The sequence below is a fragment of the Trachurus trachurus genome (genome assembly GCF_905171665.1).
Source record: "Trachurus trachurus genome assembly, chromosome: 12".
Taxonomy (NCBI): Eukaryota; Metazoa; Chordata; class Actinopteri; order Carangiformes; family Carangidae; genus Trachurus; species Trachurus trachurus.
Window position 1 is genome coordinate 8,584,242 of NC_139908.1, and position 18,738 is coordinate 8,602,979.

General features: G+C 40.3%; 1 protein-coding gene across 1 annotated transcript; it reads right to left on the reverse strand.

Moving 5' to 3' along the window:
• Positions 1–748: 748 nt before the first annotated feature.
• LOC310995078 (uromodulin-like) lies at positions 749–6,712 on the reverse strand (the record flags this gene model as incomplete). Its single annotated transcript, XM_083984007.1, has 8 exons — positions 749–768; positions 869–944; positions 1,044–1,200; positions 2,343–2,588; positions 2,903–3,051; positions 3,662–3,729; positions 3,922–4,698; positions 6,613–6,712. The coding sequence occupies 8 exons, from the start codon at positions 6,710–6,712 to the stop codon at positions 749–751; spliced, it is 1,593 nt and encodes a 530-aa protein (XP_083840133.1).
• Positions 6,713–18,738: the final 12,026 nt, after the last annotated feature.

The following is an 18,738-nucleotide window of genomic DNA, read 5'->3' on the forward strand; positions in this document are numbered from 1 at the left end:
CTGTTACGCTGACGATACTCTACTTATCGACAGAGCCAGACGATAGAAGCCGCCTCATCAATCTGCAAGATTGCTTGGAAGAAATCAAATCCTGGATGTGCTCTAACTACCTGCTTCTGAATTAAAATAAAACTGAGGTTATTGTGTTTGGAACTAAACATCTCAGGGACACATTTTCCAATCAGATTGCTAGTTTGGGTGGGTGGCATCACCCTGAACTCTAGTACAACTGTGAGGAAGTTTGGAGTCATTTTGGAGGTCTCCATTTGGAGACATCAAATGTTAATAAGCTTTTTTAAGGCAGTAGGACCACAGTGCTACAATCAGTACAAAACAAAACCGCTGTTTTACATTAAATAAGCACAGAGCAGAGGAAAAGTATTGCCAACTTGATTTTTTATTAGATATTAGACAGATAGATAGATGCCTTTATTGTCCCAAAGTGATTTTCTTTTTCTCACAGTCACACATATAACAGAAATACACTGAAAACATCCACCCACATTTGCCCACTAAAGAATAATAAAACATGTTATCACACACAGGAAATCATTATTATTGATTGTTATTGATATTATAGGTTTTTTTAATTTGATTTCATAATAAAATCCTTACACAGGTGATATAACGGTGTAATGAATGATATATAGTAAGATTTAATCATAATGAATCAACAGTGTTAGAAAAAAAACACGTAAAATCACAATCACATCATGGACCGTGTTTGTGTCATTACTGATGTTACAGCTCACTCAAGAGACTTGTCCCCTGAAGATAAAGAAGAAAGAGTAAAAACATGACTATTATAGTCTGTATTGATCAGTATGTTGAGACATCCATCCTGAGAACAGATTGTATTTATACTCACATGTGATTGGTCCAATGGAGACAGGCTGCAGAGGAGTAGAGTTGGAAACAGAGCGATATCTCCTCCCTCTGCAAGCCTGTAAAGTGGAAAAATGGGGGGAAATAAACACATCAAAACCAATGTTAAAGCAACAGCAATTATCATTTGACTGATAAAAGTGAAATGTGTGACTTACTGGGACACAGTTCCCGCTCCTCTGGCACAGGCTGAGGCCGCAGTGAAGATACATGTTCTGGTATTCACTCTGAGGTGAGAAGAACAGGGCAGAGAAACGAGCCTGGGAGGATAAACCGCTTTCAACCACTGACACTTGTTGACGGTTAGTGGGACACCTGACAGAGAAAACACAACAGGTCATTAGGACCACTTCACATCACTAATACACTTAGGGCCGGATTTACTAAAGGTTTGCGTGTATTAAAACGTGTGCAAACGTGATTGCACGCGCAAACACATGTGGAACCTGATTTACTAACCGGACGCACCGAGGATTGCGTCCCTCACACGGGCAGAATAGCACGTGCGATCCATTTAGCGTGTTTGCCTTGATGCATATGTAAATATGGGCGTTTCAGCCAGAACATGCAGAATACTGGGAGGAGTAGATGCAAATAGATTTATTTAGCGCGTGCAATGTGATTTACCAAACCAGGAAGAGATTGCGGTGGCTGTTTTTGCGTCTTTATTCACCACGTCTGAAAACCATGTACTAACTGATACAACTTTGCCAAAACGTATGCGTTTATTGATTTGATACCTGTCAGAGCCCCATGATCTTACATCTCTGCATTTCCTCAAGTCTGGGTAATTCTGTAACAGTTTTTCAGCCGTGTTAAAAGTCTTTTACGCGCCGTTACGCACGGGGCACGTCTGTCCTGCAGTGCGCTCCGCTCCTCTCCTCTCCTCTCCTCTCCTCTCACCTGGCTGCTCAGCTCCGTCTCTCAGTCCCGGTCCCGGACTGAGACATCACCGCTGCCTTCACCCGTCTTTGATCCCTCTGGTCAGTGGTCAGAGCGTTTAGATCCGTGTGACCCACCTGAGATCTCTATTAATCCACTGGATCATGGGCGGCACACACACAGGTGTGTGATTGTCGCTGCAGCTGCTGCCTGTTCGTCACTATATGACGAGTTGGGCCCTGTAGCGATTTGTGTTTATTTATCTAAACAGAGCGCGAGAGAGATGAACACACATGCTGTCTTTGTCTGCATCGGATCAAATGTCATTCTGTCCCTTCGTCCGTCGAGCTCTCTGTCCACTCTCTCCATGGCGGAAACGATTACCACGCGCAAAACCCTCATGTACATATTGCGGTTTGCACGTGTTTTCATTTAGCGGGTTACTCTTAGTAGATCACCTGTTTTGCGTGCACTAACCAAACTCGCAATATTATAGCGGGAGCAAACAATATAGCGCCCGCTATCTGGGATCTTAGTAAATCCGGCCCTTAACCTTTTGCCATTTTCACACTTACTTGTTCTGGATGAGAAAGTATCGTCTGGAATCTTGAGGGTTTGATGAGGGAGTGACATAGCAGTCGTCCACAACAGCTGCAAAGCTTGGATCTCTCTCGTCCACCTGGATACCCACATACAGAGGAGAGCCCACTGGAAGATGGACCTGGTTCCCTGTGTAAGCCTCAGTGAAGTTGGAGTTGTGGAACAAAGACATGGAGGCTCTGGCTCTGGCACCTGATCCTGAAATACCATCTGGGTCAGACCTGTAAAGAGAAAGTACTTTTAATGATCACCTGTCATTTTTTCTTTGTCTTGTTGTCAATCACTCAGGCTTCTCAACACTCTGAATATACAATCAATATTGGATTGTTACAGATTAAATAAACACTTAACTACCTAAATAACAGCACAGTTTCACTATTTTGTGCATCACATCTTTCTAATACATGAGTTATGGTTAGGGTTGTTTATTCTATTTTTGTAATATGATGGTATCAGAATGGCATAATCACAAATATACACATAACCATTTCATTATTTATTTTATTATCATCGATCATAAAGGTGAGCTACTTACTCGAGGACTGGTATGAGAGCCATATTCAGGCTAGTGTTTGTGTCCAGGGGATAGACGCAGGAGAAAGGAAGGCTCACGGGATGAGAGAAGGAGCCGTTTGTTGGGTACAAAAACAACCTGTTGAAGTAGGTGGCATGTGTGTGGTTGGTCTGAAAGACAGAGGATGGTCACAGTATTAGTCAGTTGAAGGATTAGAGCAGGTTGAGAGGACTTTCAGGAGGTTTTAAGGTACTACCTGCAGAGGAGTATGAGAATAGAGATGTCATACTTGGGTACTAATAACCCAGTCATTATATTAGTATTAATAAATGTTTTGATGTCACATGACATTGAACGAAGATAGGACGCAAAGGAATAAGGCTCAGAGTAGGTGAAGATGTAAGGTATCCATAGGTGAAGATGTGGGATACTGCATAAAGGAGACCTGGATTTCTAGCTACCATATGTCCATCTTTTGCAAAAAAAATTGCAAATTAAGTCTCTACCGTAAGCATGTTTCCACAGGCACCTCCCTCCGCCGGCACTTGGTACCAAACCACGCCATCACCCACTCTGGATGAGGAGCAGTTAAGGACAGCCATGTGTCCAGTCAATGGGTTCAAACCCCTGGATGCTATGGCAGCCACATCCAGCCCCACTTGGATTTCATCACGGCCACAAACAAGATGAGTAATCTGTGGAGGCAAGTGGGCTATAATATGTCAAGACAGTTGAAAACATGAAAAGCAACTTACATTCATTCGTGGCAGTGACGCTTACCTCTGGACTGGCAGAAGTGGGTGATGGTGGAGGTGTGGTTGTCAGAACTACAGCTGGTCTGTTCACATCTGTTTACAATTAAAAACATTACTGTACTGATGCCAAACCAGTGACACTTACTGTTCATGAACTTACATTAATTACTACAAAAGATGATAATAATGTTGTAAAATAATGTTGTAATTAGTCTGAAACAGTAAAATAGGTGTATTAGATAATTTAATTTGTTACAGTGTAAAGGGGTTTCACATGGACAATACCTGCACAATATGCAAGATGGCAAATAGATGGCACCACAAGTTTGTAGACATAGTAGCCTCCATAACACAGCTTGACATGGATGTTGTGTGATGAAAAATGGCAACAGTCGTTGTTCCAGTGATTGCACACAGTGCGTTGTACAATTTCATGGGGCTGTGTGGGGTGAGGTTGTGTTATCCACAGAGGAGCGTGGGTTCCACACCTGTTCATTTCCACGCACCTCTCTGGAATGTGAGCACTTTCTTGCCCTAGAAACAGACGATACCAGCCTTGCCAGCTAACATGCTGGTCACAGTGTAATATGTCATTCTGGGTGTTATTTACTGAGCGCCAGTCATCGTCCAGTACAGTGTAATGGTCACAGGGGTCAGCACAGCGGCTCCCATTGATGCAGTCCATGCCTGAAGGGCAAGGGGTGTTTCCACAACTGAACTGGACAGATGAGGGAGATCGGACAAATCTGGGGCTGGGTGGACGCTCTATGCAGGTGAAGGAGCCTGGGATGTTCTCACAAACCTGAGCTGGTGGACAGGGCGAGTCTGGGAGGGAGCACTCATCAATGTCTACACAGCCCCTCTCTGGTGACCAGCCATAACCTTGGCTACAGCAAGAGGAGTCACTGCAGAGCTTTGTGTTGTAGCAGGTGAAACCGTCACCTACGAAGCCATCTTTACAGACACAAGTGAAGCCCTGGCTGGCAAAGGTGTCCCCTCTTTCCTGTGACTCCAGGCAGTCGGCCTGGGCATTACATGAGTCACAGCTGAAGACAAGGGTCCCTGTGAAAAGGCAGAGGATAGTTTAACGTACTTAAAATTAACTCTGACATTTCTCACAGTATAATTTGATAAAGACAAGAGGAAAGAAAGTCATAATAAAAAAAAAAAAAAAAATATATATATATATATATATATATATATATATATATATATATATATATATATATATATATATATATATATATATATATATATATATATATATATATATATATATATATATATATATATTAGGGCCGGGACTTTAACGCATTAATTACGATTAATTAATTACACAAAATTTAACGCGTTAAAAAAATTAACGCATTTAATCGCACTTGTAAAAAAAAATTTTTTTTTTTTTTTTTTTCAAATTTTTTTTTTTTTTTTTTTTTCTCACGTGTGTCTACGTATGGTGCGCCCGCACGCAAGAGAGGCGGCAGTTTGAGAGGCTGACTGGCAGAGATGAGAGCTGGTGAAACGCTAGCATGGTTATTTAAAACACCATCTCTGATCTCTGCCTGCACATAGATACACAGACACGGGCGCACGCTAAATGCGCTATATAGCGCTAATTGCTCAGCTGCAGCGCTATATCTATGACCTGTCACTGTCACAGGTGCATCACATCTCATTATGATAGGACTTCACCCTCAGAGCTCTGTCTTCAGACTGTCCTGACCTGTCCCTGAACATCACACAGGGACAACATGGAGCTGCTATGTGATTGGTTACTGAGTTTTATTAATGTTTACATCAGGCTGAGTTCAACAAATAAGTTTATGCTACTGTGATTTAAGTAGCCTAGTTAAATACTACAGTAATCATCATAGTGTATTGGAAGGAAAGACCATTTAATCTGTATCAAATATCGATTAATGAATTAATCGATAATTTACATCCCTAGTCTGTTGGTCTTGGTTAAGTACCACCTTGAATGCTTAAGCTTATGTATTCAGTCATTCAATGGTATACTAAAATCCATGTGAAAAAAAAATGCTTCTCACTGTTCTCAGGTCAAATATTTATATGCGATTAGAATGCGATTAATTAATTACAAAGCCTCTAATTAATTCGATTAATTTTTTTAATCGAGTCCCGGCCCTAATATATATATATATATATATATATATATATATATATATATATATATATATATATATATATATATATATATTAGGGCCGGGACTCGATTAAAAAAATTAATCGAATTAATTATATATATATATATATATATATATATATATATATATATATATATATATATATATATATATATATATATATATATATATATATATGTCACAACATATGTCAAAGACATTTTTCTGACTTTAAAGCTACTTTAATGGAATAAAAGAGAAAATGTCACGTGGACTATATTAAGGGCAGAAATTTGTGTAATCCATCCCTAGAATTTTAGAGGTGGCAAGATTTGTGTGTATAAATTAATTTACAGTACCATTTAATTTTTCATTTGGACAGTAAATATGTACCATCATGTCTAAACCAGAATGGCACAATGCCAGACAACTTACCTGAAGAGTTTCTTGACCAAATCTGCAAAATTAGGAGGAATAGCAAACCCCTAGGCAGTGGCACACCCATTATGGACAACATCCACAACACAAACCAGCTGAAAAGCACAAAGTAAATGTCTTAAACAAAATCATATTTTCAAAGGATGAGCAGGAACTTCCTTACCGTGCCAGTGTCTGTCTGCACTTACCTTGGAGAGAATATGTGGGATATCAGCTGGTGGGGAAGTGAAAAGCAAGTAATCCAGCACCCAGCATTTATAGGTTCATCATTGTTGGCACAGGACCCAAAATATGTCACAAAGGTACAGTATACAACATTGATGACATCAAAAAGAAACGACTACTTGAGTTTTGGGTGTGGAAGTCCATAGTTCCAGAGTTTACTGCGGTGTACAGAGCACGTCCATGGCAGCAGACTGACCCAGAATGAAGGGCACGAAATGAGGGGGGTCACATAGGGCAGGGGTGGGCAAGATTTTTTTCCAGTGGGCCATACTCACTCCGATAAGGGCCACACAATTCACTTTATGCACAGCTACACTACTTCCTGAAATAAGCCAGCTCGTTTAATTCCTGTCTTTTCAAACAATAAACAGGAACTACTTTTTTTAAAAAGAGTGTCAGATGTGTCACACAGTGTCAGTGTCAGGTATGCAGCCGGACCAGTGGTACAGCTTGTCCTCCCCAGGACTGGATTTCAATTTTGGATAGGCCTGGGTCAGGGTTTTTCCTGGATTAAAATGCGGTAGTGGTGGTACCTGCAGCAGCCGTTCACCGTCACTGAAAGGCTTGATGAAATCTCAGATTAAATACGCTGAGGGTCCGTGGTGTTCAAGATGGCCACCGTGAAACTCATAATCTATTAAACATAGCTACAAACACACAGTTTTTGGTTCTATACATGTGGGTTCTAGATTCCAATAGACTAGGCCAAGGGTAAGCAGGGCGAGACATGACTCATTCATCTATACTTACCCAGAAGGTGTACAGATCACATATGGGCAAATGCAAATCCAATTGTGACAGTTGATGGTCCTGTTACTATGCCTCCAACTGAACATGTGCCCTGGCTACTTGTGTAGCCGATGTCGATCTGGCCCTCTGCGTTGTGTTTCTCACGGCCTGCCCTAGGTGGGGTTCGATCCCACGACCTCCCGCACCGGAGGCGACGATGCTAACCTCTTCGCCAAGAGGTTGACAACCGCTTGGCAAGTTGGTTAGCACGTCTTTTATGGGTGGAGTGAGTGCACATCCGTTACACTTGGCCACAGGGATATCCATTTGGTCGAACAGTCAGCGCGCGCATTCAAACCCCGCCCGGGCCCTTCTTCGTCCTACCACACAATGTTGACCAAGAGGCAAATTGATTGAAGAAATGGTATCTTTGTCAGAAAGACATGAAGCCTTATTATCACCTCCAACCCTTCATGTACCTCAACACGATGGTTATACGATGAGTTTGACTTCCCAGTTCTCTAATGTGTCATGATATATCCCTATATTTGTCAATTATGTTGGATGTATACAGTTTTTAAACTTTGTAGATTGAGCTAGTTTTTTTATTCATTATCAAGGTTACTCCAAAGCATAAAATTTGGCACAAATACTCTCTAAAAAATTCAATATGGCAGCCATTTTTCAAGATGGCTTCCAGGCATTGTACCAATATGTCCAATAGCAGCATGTAATTATCAAAATCAATTATTTTAGATCTAAATCAGTATTTTATGGTCACATGTGATTTTGTGACACATGGGCTGCGATTATGCTCTAGTTATCTGTCATGCAAACAAGGAAGAGCGGAGCTGTCTGTCAAAAGAGAAAACAACAAAGCCACACTGTGAGTGCGGAATGTTGGGGCTTTATGCACACCTCAACTACTTCCTGAAATAAGCCAGCTCGTTTATTTCCTGTCTTACATTACTGGACCAATTGATTAATCCAGGTGTGTCTGACCTCACAACAATGGTCAGACACACCTGTATTAATCAGTTGGTCCAATAATGTTAGACAGGAAATAAACGAGCTGGCTTATTTCAGGAAGTAGTGGAGCTGTGCATAAAGCCCATTCTGATTAAAAAAAGAGAGTGTCAGATGTGCCGCACAGCCTCAGGTAAGATGCACAGCGTTGGGTGTACCACACAGCCGGATATGCAGCAGGATCAGTGGTTTCTGGAGGGAATTTTCACAGTTTGCACTTTTGCACTTTTCAAACAATAAACAGGAACTACTTTTTTTAAAAAGAGTGTCAGATGTGCCACACAGTGTCAGTGTCAGGTATGCAGCCGGACCAGTGGTACAGCGTGTTCCTCCCCAGGACTGGATTTCAATTTTGAATAGGTCAGGGTTTTTCCACCGAAAGGCTTGATGAAATCTCAGATTAAATACGCTGAGCCGCGAGCGTCGTATCTGACTTGGTAGAGCACACCCGCTGCAGCAACCCACCCGGCGGCCCCATTGTTGCATGTCCCCCTCCCTGTCTCCACCCTTTCGTGACCATTGTTTGGCGAACCTAGCAACAGTAACCGTGGGGGGCAGGACTTGACAAAGGGTCAATTGGTAGAGACCAAAAAACACAGCTAAAGGGAGAGTAAATATTGAATTTACATCCATTTCATGACTTCAAAAGATAACATACCTCTGAGTCTGAAGGATGAATTAGAGGTCCAGGGTATAATATTTGGCAAGGTTTATTGGCAAAATCTGAATACTAACCATATTTGTATAGGCTAAGTGTATAATCGCTATAAAATAAAATTTGTTTGGTTTTCGTAGCCTGATAATTATTATTTTATATATAGCAAGGGTCTTGCTTTAGAGAGTGTCGCCATCTTGCGCCGCCACATTTGTACGGAAAATCCAGCCAGCCAGAGAGCACGGTTCAGGAGTAACCTAGAGCGATAACCTATAACATATCGAGTTTAGATGTTCACCACATCGATGCTCCTGAAATACTCCCAGTCGTTCCAGTCTTAGAAGACGCCATTTACGCACAGGTTTTTTGTCCTCGGAGGCCACTCACTTTGCCGATGGGAGGGATGGGAGGGGTGACCGCGAGTGAGTGCTGCAATCTAGAATTTGAACGCTAGATATCACGGTTTTCCCCCCATTTTACACACTGGACCTTTAATAGGCCTATATGTATAACCTATTGCCGACCAAATTTGCTTCAGTTACTATAAAAGGTATACGAGAATGTGAATTTCATGATCACAATCTCTTTCCGCTGCCCCCAAGTGGCCAAAAAAAAAAAAATCCCTCAGTGCAAAGCAGCCTCTTTTCAATAAGATTCAGATCATCTCCAAACTCACTGTTAGACCGAGGTGAAGAGGGCTGCATGGCACAGAAGTAGTGTCGGCTTCTGCTTCAGCCATACTGCAGTGCAGATTTCCCCCCAATCTGCAGCCTGAGAGTCCAGCTGGTGGTTCTTTCCGCTGACATTCTCAGATTTGAAAGTTGCTCATAAATTACAGTGCAACTTGTGGCAATTAGATCCACCTTGAAGCTGCACGAGACAGTGAGTCAGAGATTTCACCGAAGCAGGTGTACGGAGGCAGATGTTGTACAATATTGGATATAAATAGTGGCAGGCTGCAGCTTTAGAACTGTTTTGGTTTTGTTGTGTCTGTGTGTGTTTGTTCATTTCATCCTCTGCAACATTAAAATTAGTGCAACATGAGCTCCATACTGTGTAAAAATAGAACCACATGTTCACCAGGTGGCCTAAGATCAGGACCTGACAGAGAGACTCGTTCTACTGTTCCCCTCATTGTTCTCTCTGCGTCTAAATAAAGACTCAAGCTGCTGCAGGTGAGAGGCCACAACTAAAAGAAATCACAGGAATCAAAGCATTCAATTCAAAACATCTTGCAATATTAGTCGTGCAGCAGTTTGCCTCATGTAAATGCAGGTATCAATGGATAAATATTCCCAGCAAAAGGCCTGGACTTAATACTGGGCTTAGAAACCTCTCTCTCAAAAAAACAACAACAGAGAAATAGAAACAGAGACTAGAAAAATGTTTAACACGCTGATATTAGACAACACAATAGATGCATAGAAGCTAAAATGTGAGCACGACATGACTGACAACACTTTTTATCCTTCAAACAGCAGTTTTGTCCTTGAACCAGTCCAATGTTACAGGGGAACCTCTACCTGCTGTGACAGACCTCAGGTCAGTGTGTGTTGCCCCCAAGTGGACAAACTGTGTAATGACAAAGAGAGAGAAGAGGGGAGTCCTACAGCTTACTGTGGCATCAACTCATGGATGTATCAGATCAGATTTGTCAGGTTTTACTTGTGACTTAAAATGTTGGAATGGAACTAAGTACATTTACTCAAATAGTGCTTTAACTTAATTTTGTGTTCATTTTTATTTCCACTGCAGTGTTTGAGGTGAAGTAGAACTGGGGTGTATTGTACTTTTTTAAATCCTGCTATAATTATTCAAGAACTTTAGTCTCTAGTTATTTATTACAGACAAATACAAAATATAATGCATTTGGTTTTTCATTTCATTTCATTTCATTTAGTCTATAACTGAGTTCGTTCGAAAATCAAGTATTTTCAGATAGTTTTTCATAACTTTCAATATAGAAACAGCCGCATTTATTCACAGTGTGTTACAATAATATCAAATTCTCAAAGTACCCATACAATGTGATGAATGGATGAAAAATGTGAAAACCTTTTCACATTCCTCAGTATTTTGTGGGAAGGAGAAGAAGTGAATATTCAGTCTGGTACTTTGTTGAGGTGCAGGTAAAATGGACTTGAAGTAACTCACAGCATAATGTGGAAAATGAGACAGAATTTCCTTTGATTTTCTTTAAAAGAAATATGAAATCTTCTGACATGTCGTATAAAAGCTTAATAGCTTTAGAAATTATTTAAGTTGCAGAGGTGAGAAATACAGTATGTATTCAGCACAGACGTTTTTTTTTTTTTTTAATGCAACGTGCTGTAAATATTTACAGGTTCCTCTTGAACGTGGATGGCATGTGTTCTCTGTTGCACGGGGGAATCTATATCTTTTCACAGCGTTTGCAAGCAAAGCAACTGTTTTCATGCTTATTGAAACTGATGCTCACTGGGAGAGAGAGTGTCTCTCGTCCCATGTAAAAAGAGAAACGGCAGGCTGCAGTCGGGCTGAGCAGACATGCTTGCTCAGGTGAAATGAACAGAGATCGATTGTGACATTTCTCATGAGTGCAGATAATGGACAGAATTACACCTGACACCTTAAATCTGTGCATGTTGCTGAGGATCTAATGAAAAATTGGAGGTGGTCCTGTCTTGGGCCTGTAGGGTGGATTCAACCAAATGTGTTCGTTTGACTGTATGATATGTGAGATTTAGAGAGGGAAATCAAGCACATGCACTTCAATGCCGTGAGCACACTTGTAAATATTTTACCTGTACGTAATATTGTAGATTTGTTTTTCTTCCGCTCTCAGTGCTCCTGTCAGTCTGATACAGTGTTGTTGCTGACTGCCTGCAGTTTCTGAATCTGTCGAGTACAGCATGTGCACAAGCTCCGCATCAAAAGTAACAACATAAAGACGTCTAAGCAGGGGTCCGCTGACTTGAGAATAAAGACGCCTCCTGCCAGGATGACTTCACTGTTTGTACCTGCAGATATGCACTTTAAGATCAATGTAGGGGTGAAGTAAGGAAAAGTTGAAAATAAAGGAAACTTTATTTTCACATGTTTCATAAATTCCTCATGAGAGCCAGTGAATCAACAGGCTCAGTGAGCTAGGGAAGGATTTTTGGATGAGATTAAGACGATCGTTTGGCTCGTGAACTGTGTCCATATTGTTAAAAATGTGAGCTGCTGCCGTTCGGTTAAACGTAGATGCGGTTAAATTTAAAATTAGGCAGGTTGTTTGTCCAAGAAGCCAAAAACAGAAAAATCTGTGGGAGGCAGTTTGAACATGCCTTATGCTACTAGTTATACATTTGATAATACAATAAATGTTACAAGTACAAACGCTCTGTTTACATGTTTCAACTTCAGTTTTTCAAGATAAGTCAGTAGCATAAATAGAAATCCTTTCATTAACTTTCATCATTTAACTTTTTAAACCCTTTCTTCATGTCATACTTTCTCCCACCGGTGCATCTATTTATGTTACTTTAAAGAATATATGAGGTTTGACGAGGCTGCATGCGTTCACTTTCTGACAGGGGAAGGTTTCTCTGTGCTCACCTTAAATCAAAGACATGTTCAACGTATGCGAATGATTTTGTGTCAGTAAATATGAAAGTCAATCACGGTCCAATCTGCACTACATATCTACATAAGTAGTTATATGCTGTGAAAACCTGAATCCTCCAGGCACAAACACTGTCTGAGGGGGGTCTCCTGTTTATTTATCGACTGCTCCCCAGGGTTGAAAGCAGCGGACTCGTCAACTTGCCAGCTAGTCTGAGAGGGATGTAGTCTAATGTTTATCACTGCATGTGTAGAGCTGTTTACTGGAGTCGATTCAGTTTCCTTTGGAAGAATGAATGACTTAAGATCCTGTAAAAGAAATGCCCTATATGGCCCAGTATTAATATTAAATGTATATTTTTTGTGAGATGAAACGATTGTGGATATCTGGTGCTATGTTTCTATGTTTTAATGTTGATATTATGTCTTCTGTGTTCTGTGCTATGTGTGAACAGACATTTTCTTCTCTTGTGTCCAACACAAATTTCTCACAAGGGAGACAATAAAAGTAACTAAACTAAATTATTTTGATATGCTTCTTTGAAGAAAATGTCTTCAGGTGCATTAGGGGCAGGAAGGTTAAAGGAAGAAGGAAGTGTTGTTGAGTTGTATCCATGAATAGTTGTCAGTGTTTTTTGTTCAAATAGCCTACATTAACAACATTTTTAATAACCACTATATCCACAGTGATCTTAATAATCAAATAATGTTAAAACAACTACAAATTAAACAAGTTAAGATGTTTATTTTTCAGTAAATGCAACAGAGATCAGTGGGAATTTAAAGATATTTGGGGGGTAAGCATATGTTTCATGAACAACACCAACACTAGTTTTATTATAGTAACAGCAATTTATAATCAGAAAACTGTGTATATTAAATTCAGGGTAAAAAGTTGTTATTGCAATATCACATTGACTTTAATGGACTTTTTTATTGAATGTTTTTTAAATAATAGGCTACTACACATATTGTGGAGCATTTATTTACATCAGTCTCTAAAATGCAACAAAAATTAAAAATATATGCAGCCTATAATCACCTAAAACTTGATTATAAAAATGCTGAGAGTGATTTCTCTGTACTACTAATCTAGTATATAATGTGTATATCACTCACACAGATGTGCTCCACCAGCAGACAGTAACAGCAGAGAAGCCCATTAAAGGCCTAAAAGCATTTTGATGAAGCTCGCAGACTCTCATATGCATGTGGGTGGTCAGTGCTTATGTTTTGGTCGGTGGTATGAGTTACAGTCGGCCTGAGCTGTATTAACGTGTAAGAGGTCCTGAACAGATCTGTGCTAATCTTGTTACAGTCCGTCCTGCACATGTAAGCAGGACGCCATCTAGTGGTGCTGCTTCAGACTGAGGCTGTGTGTTGTTGTTGTTGTGGGCCTATTGGTTTGTATTTTCTGACTTGGACTGGATTTGAGAAAACCCACTGACCTTCATGTCTGTTATCCTTCCCAAGAGTAGGATTTACCCCAGAACGATGAGTTGTCTGGTGCGTATTATTTCATCGATACTGGAAAAAGTAAAGTCTGGAAAAAGGGAGATACTAACTACTTTACTGTGGAAAAATACATAAATTCCCTCATTAGTCAGCCTCATTTCTCACAAATTTCATATAATTCATATACCTCTGGCAAATGCTTATGGTATTTGCATTCTGCACCGACGCCATATAACTGCACTTGAGCAGAGAGAGCATTGAACAGCTTCCATTTCCAAGACTGAACACACTCAAAGCTGCTGCTGCTGCTGAAGCCGCCGCCGACGTCCTGCGAGATTACACTCTGATATTCCTGCCAATGTCTGCTGGCAGAAAATTCGACTTGCCTGTCTGTTAAAATCTGACAGAAATGCTAAATTAGAGAGAGACAACTTTGGTGCTTGTTGTAATAAATGTTGAGGTAGCCTAGTTGTCTTCAGAAATGCATTTCGAAAAGGACTTGGCTGAGCTTTATAAAGCACAGCTGATCCAAAAAACCAGGAGACTCCACAAATACAAATAACAAGTTGTTTACTTCACTGAGTAAACCGTGTCAGGATCTTTTCCTTGATATGTATAATTTTCATCCAAAGTCCCAGTTCAACCACTTGGATTCAGCCCTTTTCAATTATGTTCAGACAGTATATTACATAATGTCTCTTGTCACCATCTCTGCACTGTTACTGCATAAAAAAACACGTAGTTTTTGTAAGACTGAATTATTTTGTAATGGTCACATCGTAAATTTAAAGCAAACTTACCTTACCTGAGAACTGACCTTTCATACATACTGTTTATCTGAGCCAGCTGCTGAGTGATTAACATGGTTCACAGGCTGCAGATAAACAAGTCCAGAGTGGAGAAGCTGAAGTTAGATAGCAGCTTGTTAAACTTGGAGGGGGGGGGGGGCTGCTGTTTGATTAGCGATTTAATTTGCTCCACGGGGAACAAATTAAACTGAGCTTCATTAGGTGAAAAGCAATTCATCTGAAATGAAAAATGCAGTGTGAAAAATATAGGATAGGCTGATGTTATTTCAGATTTTTCTAACTGGCAAGAAACGTCAAACCCCCAAAAAGTCTGAGTAGTAGTCTTTGTATGTGTCTCAGCACTTTCTGACTTCCCACGTCCTGTATCTGGCTCTGGCCCATTGTTCCAGTTGAAGTCATAAATATTTAAAAACACATTTTCATTTTTCAAAAAAAAAAAAAAGGGTGCAGTCATTTCCTGAAACAGATGGGGAAACTTTAGTTTTTAGCCAAAGTTAATCAAGTAGCAGGAAACAGTGCATTCACTCAGGGCTATTTTCAGCTGCGGATAGATATACATGCGATGCAGTGAAGCACCGTGTCAGCTACTGTATGGTGCAGCGGTGCGGCTCGTTGGTGCATTTCTGATTGTTTGGGAAAACACTGACTGGCGCTCTATGGCTCAGAGAAACCAGATATATCAAGTGACGGCTGCACAAGTAAACAATATATTCACTGGGTTTGGTTTGTGAATAACAAAAGAGCAGATGCTTGAGATGACAATAGATGGGTTAAGGTTAGAGGTCATAGAGCTTCCTGTCATGGTCTATGACATACAAATATAGTGACCTGACCTCCCAACAGACCAATTAAAGGTTCAAGTGATTTTATTTCTGTATGGAACGTTTCCGTCCTCATGTGATCGGTCTCTACCGCAGACTTTTTCAAAGTGTCATCTGCAGACTAGACATGTAGTCAAGACTGCCTGAACCGAGACCAAGACACTACCAAGACCAGAGAGTATCAAGACCAAGACCAAGACCAAGACCAAGACCAAGATAGACCAAGTCAAGACCAGTTGAGCTAAAGACCGAGACCGAGAACAAGAGAAAAAAAAAACCAACTAGTTACACCATATTTTGCTATTCCGCATGAGTTGTAGAACGCGAGAGGACAAGTGCTAACTGCTAACTTGTGCTGTGTCACAAAATGCATTTTTGATACCACTTGAAGGGGGCGTATAAATAATGAAATCCAAAAAAAAAAGCATGCCTGCCTGGATATCGTAAGCTACAAATCCCTTCGAGACCCCTTCATTCTGCCAGTCCGAGACATTGCGAGACCGAGAGACCCGAGGCCGAGACCACAAAAAAGTGGTCTTGAGACCAAGACCGGTCTCAAGAACTACAGACCTCCTATGGTCCACATGTACATTTTGTTAAAATGTCTTCTTATCAAATTTTAGGTAGGCTATGATATTTTCCAGCAACACTAAAAAGTAACGGACCCAGCTAAGGACTAATGCTAAGCTAACAGTGCATATTTGCAATAATATCTGAAAAATGTGATGGGCTACTGACGTTACAATAAACCAAACAAAACTTCTGAACTCAAGGAGCATTGAACTAAAGCTGGGTCTGTCACTTTTTTGTGTCCCCAAGAAACACCTCTGTGTTGTGAGCTTTTGCAACACACGTTTTCTGAATTTGTTGCACGTTGGTGTCTTTGAATGGATTTTCTTAAGTTGCAATGACCTCTCCGGGCCACCGTACACCACTCTACCGAAAGGACAATGCTACCATCACAGAACTGAAAGCTTACTTACTTACTGATTTCAATACAATCATCAAAGCAGCAGATAAGGTAAAATCTTTTGTTCTTCCCTCCAGTAGAGGTCCAGAGGCCTTACACATTTTTAAATTTTAGAAATGATTTTCAAACACATAAGAGGCTCTTTTATTTACAAACATTTCTGATTAAAGCACCAGAAAACCCTTAGAAATTACAATAATTGTGTCTCAAAGATGCTCCAGTTCTGTTTTGAATTGCACTGCTGGGTGCTGCTGTGCTTTCGGTTGCGACTTTAAAGCCCATTTGTAGTATTTTTCTATAACATTAAATATTCATGACCAAACAAAACAACAATCAAAGTTCAAGTTCGGGGGAAAACATCTTTAGGTTTTATTTACTACAAGTTTAACAATCAAAAACTGTGTGGGTGTTGTCTGTGGCCCAGTAACACGAGCATAACATGTTCGAATAAGGTTGTGCAGTATATGTTATTTGTTTGGTATTTACACCATAATAGTAAAATATCCATATTCCACAATAACAGCCCATTATTTAACTTATTTGACTTTGCTCTCTTTCTATTAATTCAGTGATGCAATATACTCATCACTGCGGATTACTGAGGACAGGATGTGCTTTATTTCCTCCACAACTGGCTGGGTTACAAGTTACGATTGCATAAAACCATGTTGTTATGAAAATTGCAAAAGATAACTGGGAATTCTCCATGTCATCACTCACTATAGAAAATATAGTGTATCTGTGTGGGGCCGCTGCTGCTGCTGCTCCACGTCTCCTCGCCCGTACGGCACATCTGTAATATTTATTGCCAGTAGTTACATATTTATTATCTCTTACTTGTTACAGATTTCACTCCACTGAGTCTGTGGGCTGATATTATTATGTATTAAAACCATGTTCTCTGCTTATTGTATGATGAATAAGATTATTAAGGATTTATAAATGGTATTCAATTTGGTTGCTTACACTTATAAATCATAAATAAACAGGAAAAACTACTTATTATACAATTTTCACACATTGATGCTGGCTCAGTATTTGGCAAAAGTCAGATTAATGCTTACTAATGAGTTTCTACTCTTTATAACAGGGAGCATTATTGATAAACCCATTAGCATTCATACATGATTTACCAGTATTTATGACTGGTGATAGAGAGTGTTATAGTAACTCATTAATAAAGGATGATGATGGGATTTTACACTTAACAATAATGCCCCCTTTTATCTATTATGAATAACAGTAACTGATGCAGACAGAGGTTAATTACTATGACTTAACAAATTTGTCAGGAAGCAGACGGAAACTAATGCATTATGATGGAGAAAAGGAAATGTAATGAGACATGAGGCTAACCAGCACACACGAGGGCTCACTATTTGGCAAGCAATAGCCCGTTGTTTCCCATTGACCTAATGTGTTAAACTGCTGATGAATGACTTAAAAGGATAATAACCCAGTGGTAAACCAATGGCACATCCATTATAAGGGAAGTCCAATTAAATAGTGCTATCCAATAAGTTTTTATCCATTAGATGCAAGTCCTTCTATTTAAAAAAACTTTTTTTTTTTACTCTGAGCTCTGGACAGCTTACAGCACCTCTGTTTGAACCGAGGTGTGTAATATATCTACATGTATAATATCCATGAGAGACCAGAATTAAACATCTGCTCAGTGCAGCACTGTCAGCCTGGGTTTAGTCGAGACATATCTGGAAAGGGGGGAGGATGGGGGAAAAGGAGGGGAAGAGGAGGGAGGGAGGGAGGGAGGGAGGGAGGTGACCACCAGCTCTACTAAACCATCCCCGCTCTGACTCACATCCAAAAAAGGTTTCCACTGAAGTGCTCACTGCTCATCCAAACAGTGCAGGTCAGAGAAAAGAGCTTAGAGAAAGAGAAATAGGTCGAGGTCTTCATCATGTTTTATCTAGGCTATACGCCCGTTCCCGACGGGTGTTTGGGGATAGCCTGAGGTTAGACCTGAGAAGTGAATCAAAAATGGAATGGGTCGATTAAATAGGGCAGATGTTTCTTTTTGCTCTGTGCGAGTCAGGAGGATACAGGCCTGAAGTATTTTCTCAAGCTGTGTTCAGCAGCAGTCACATTGGGGAATAAAAGAGTGCAGGGAGAGAAATGCATGACAAGACAAGGAGCCTGTTCATTATTTGAACTGAAGACAGCTAGGGCTATTTTTCATTTGTCACAGACACAGACACATATAGTCTCTGAATATATAACTTAAATA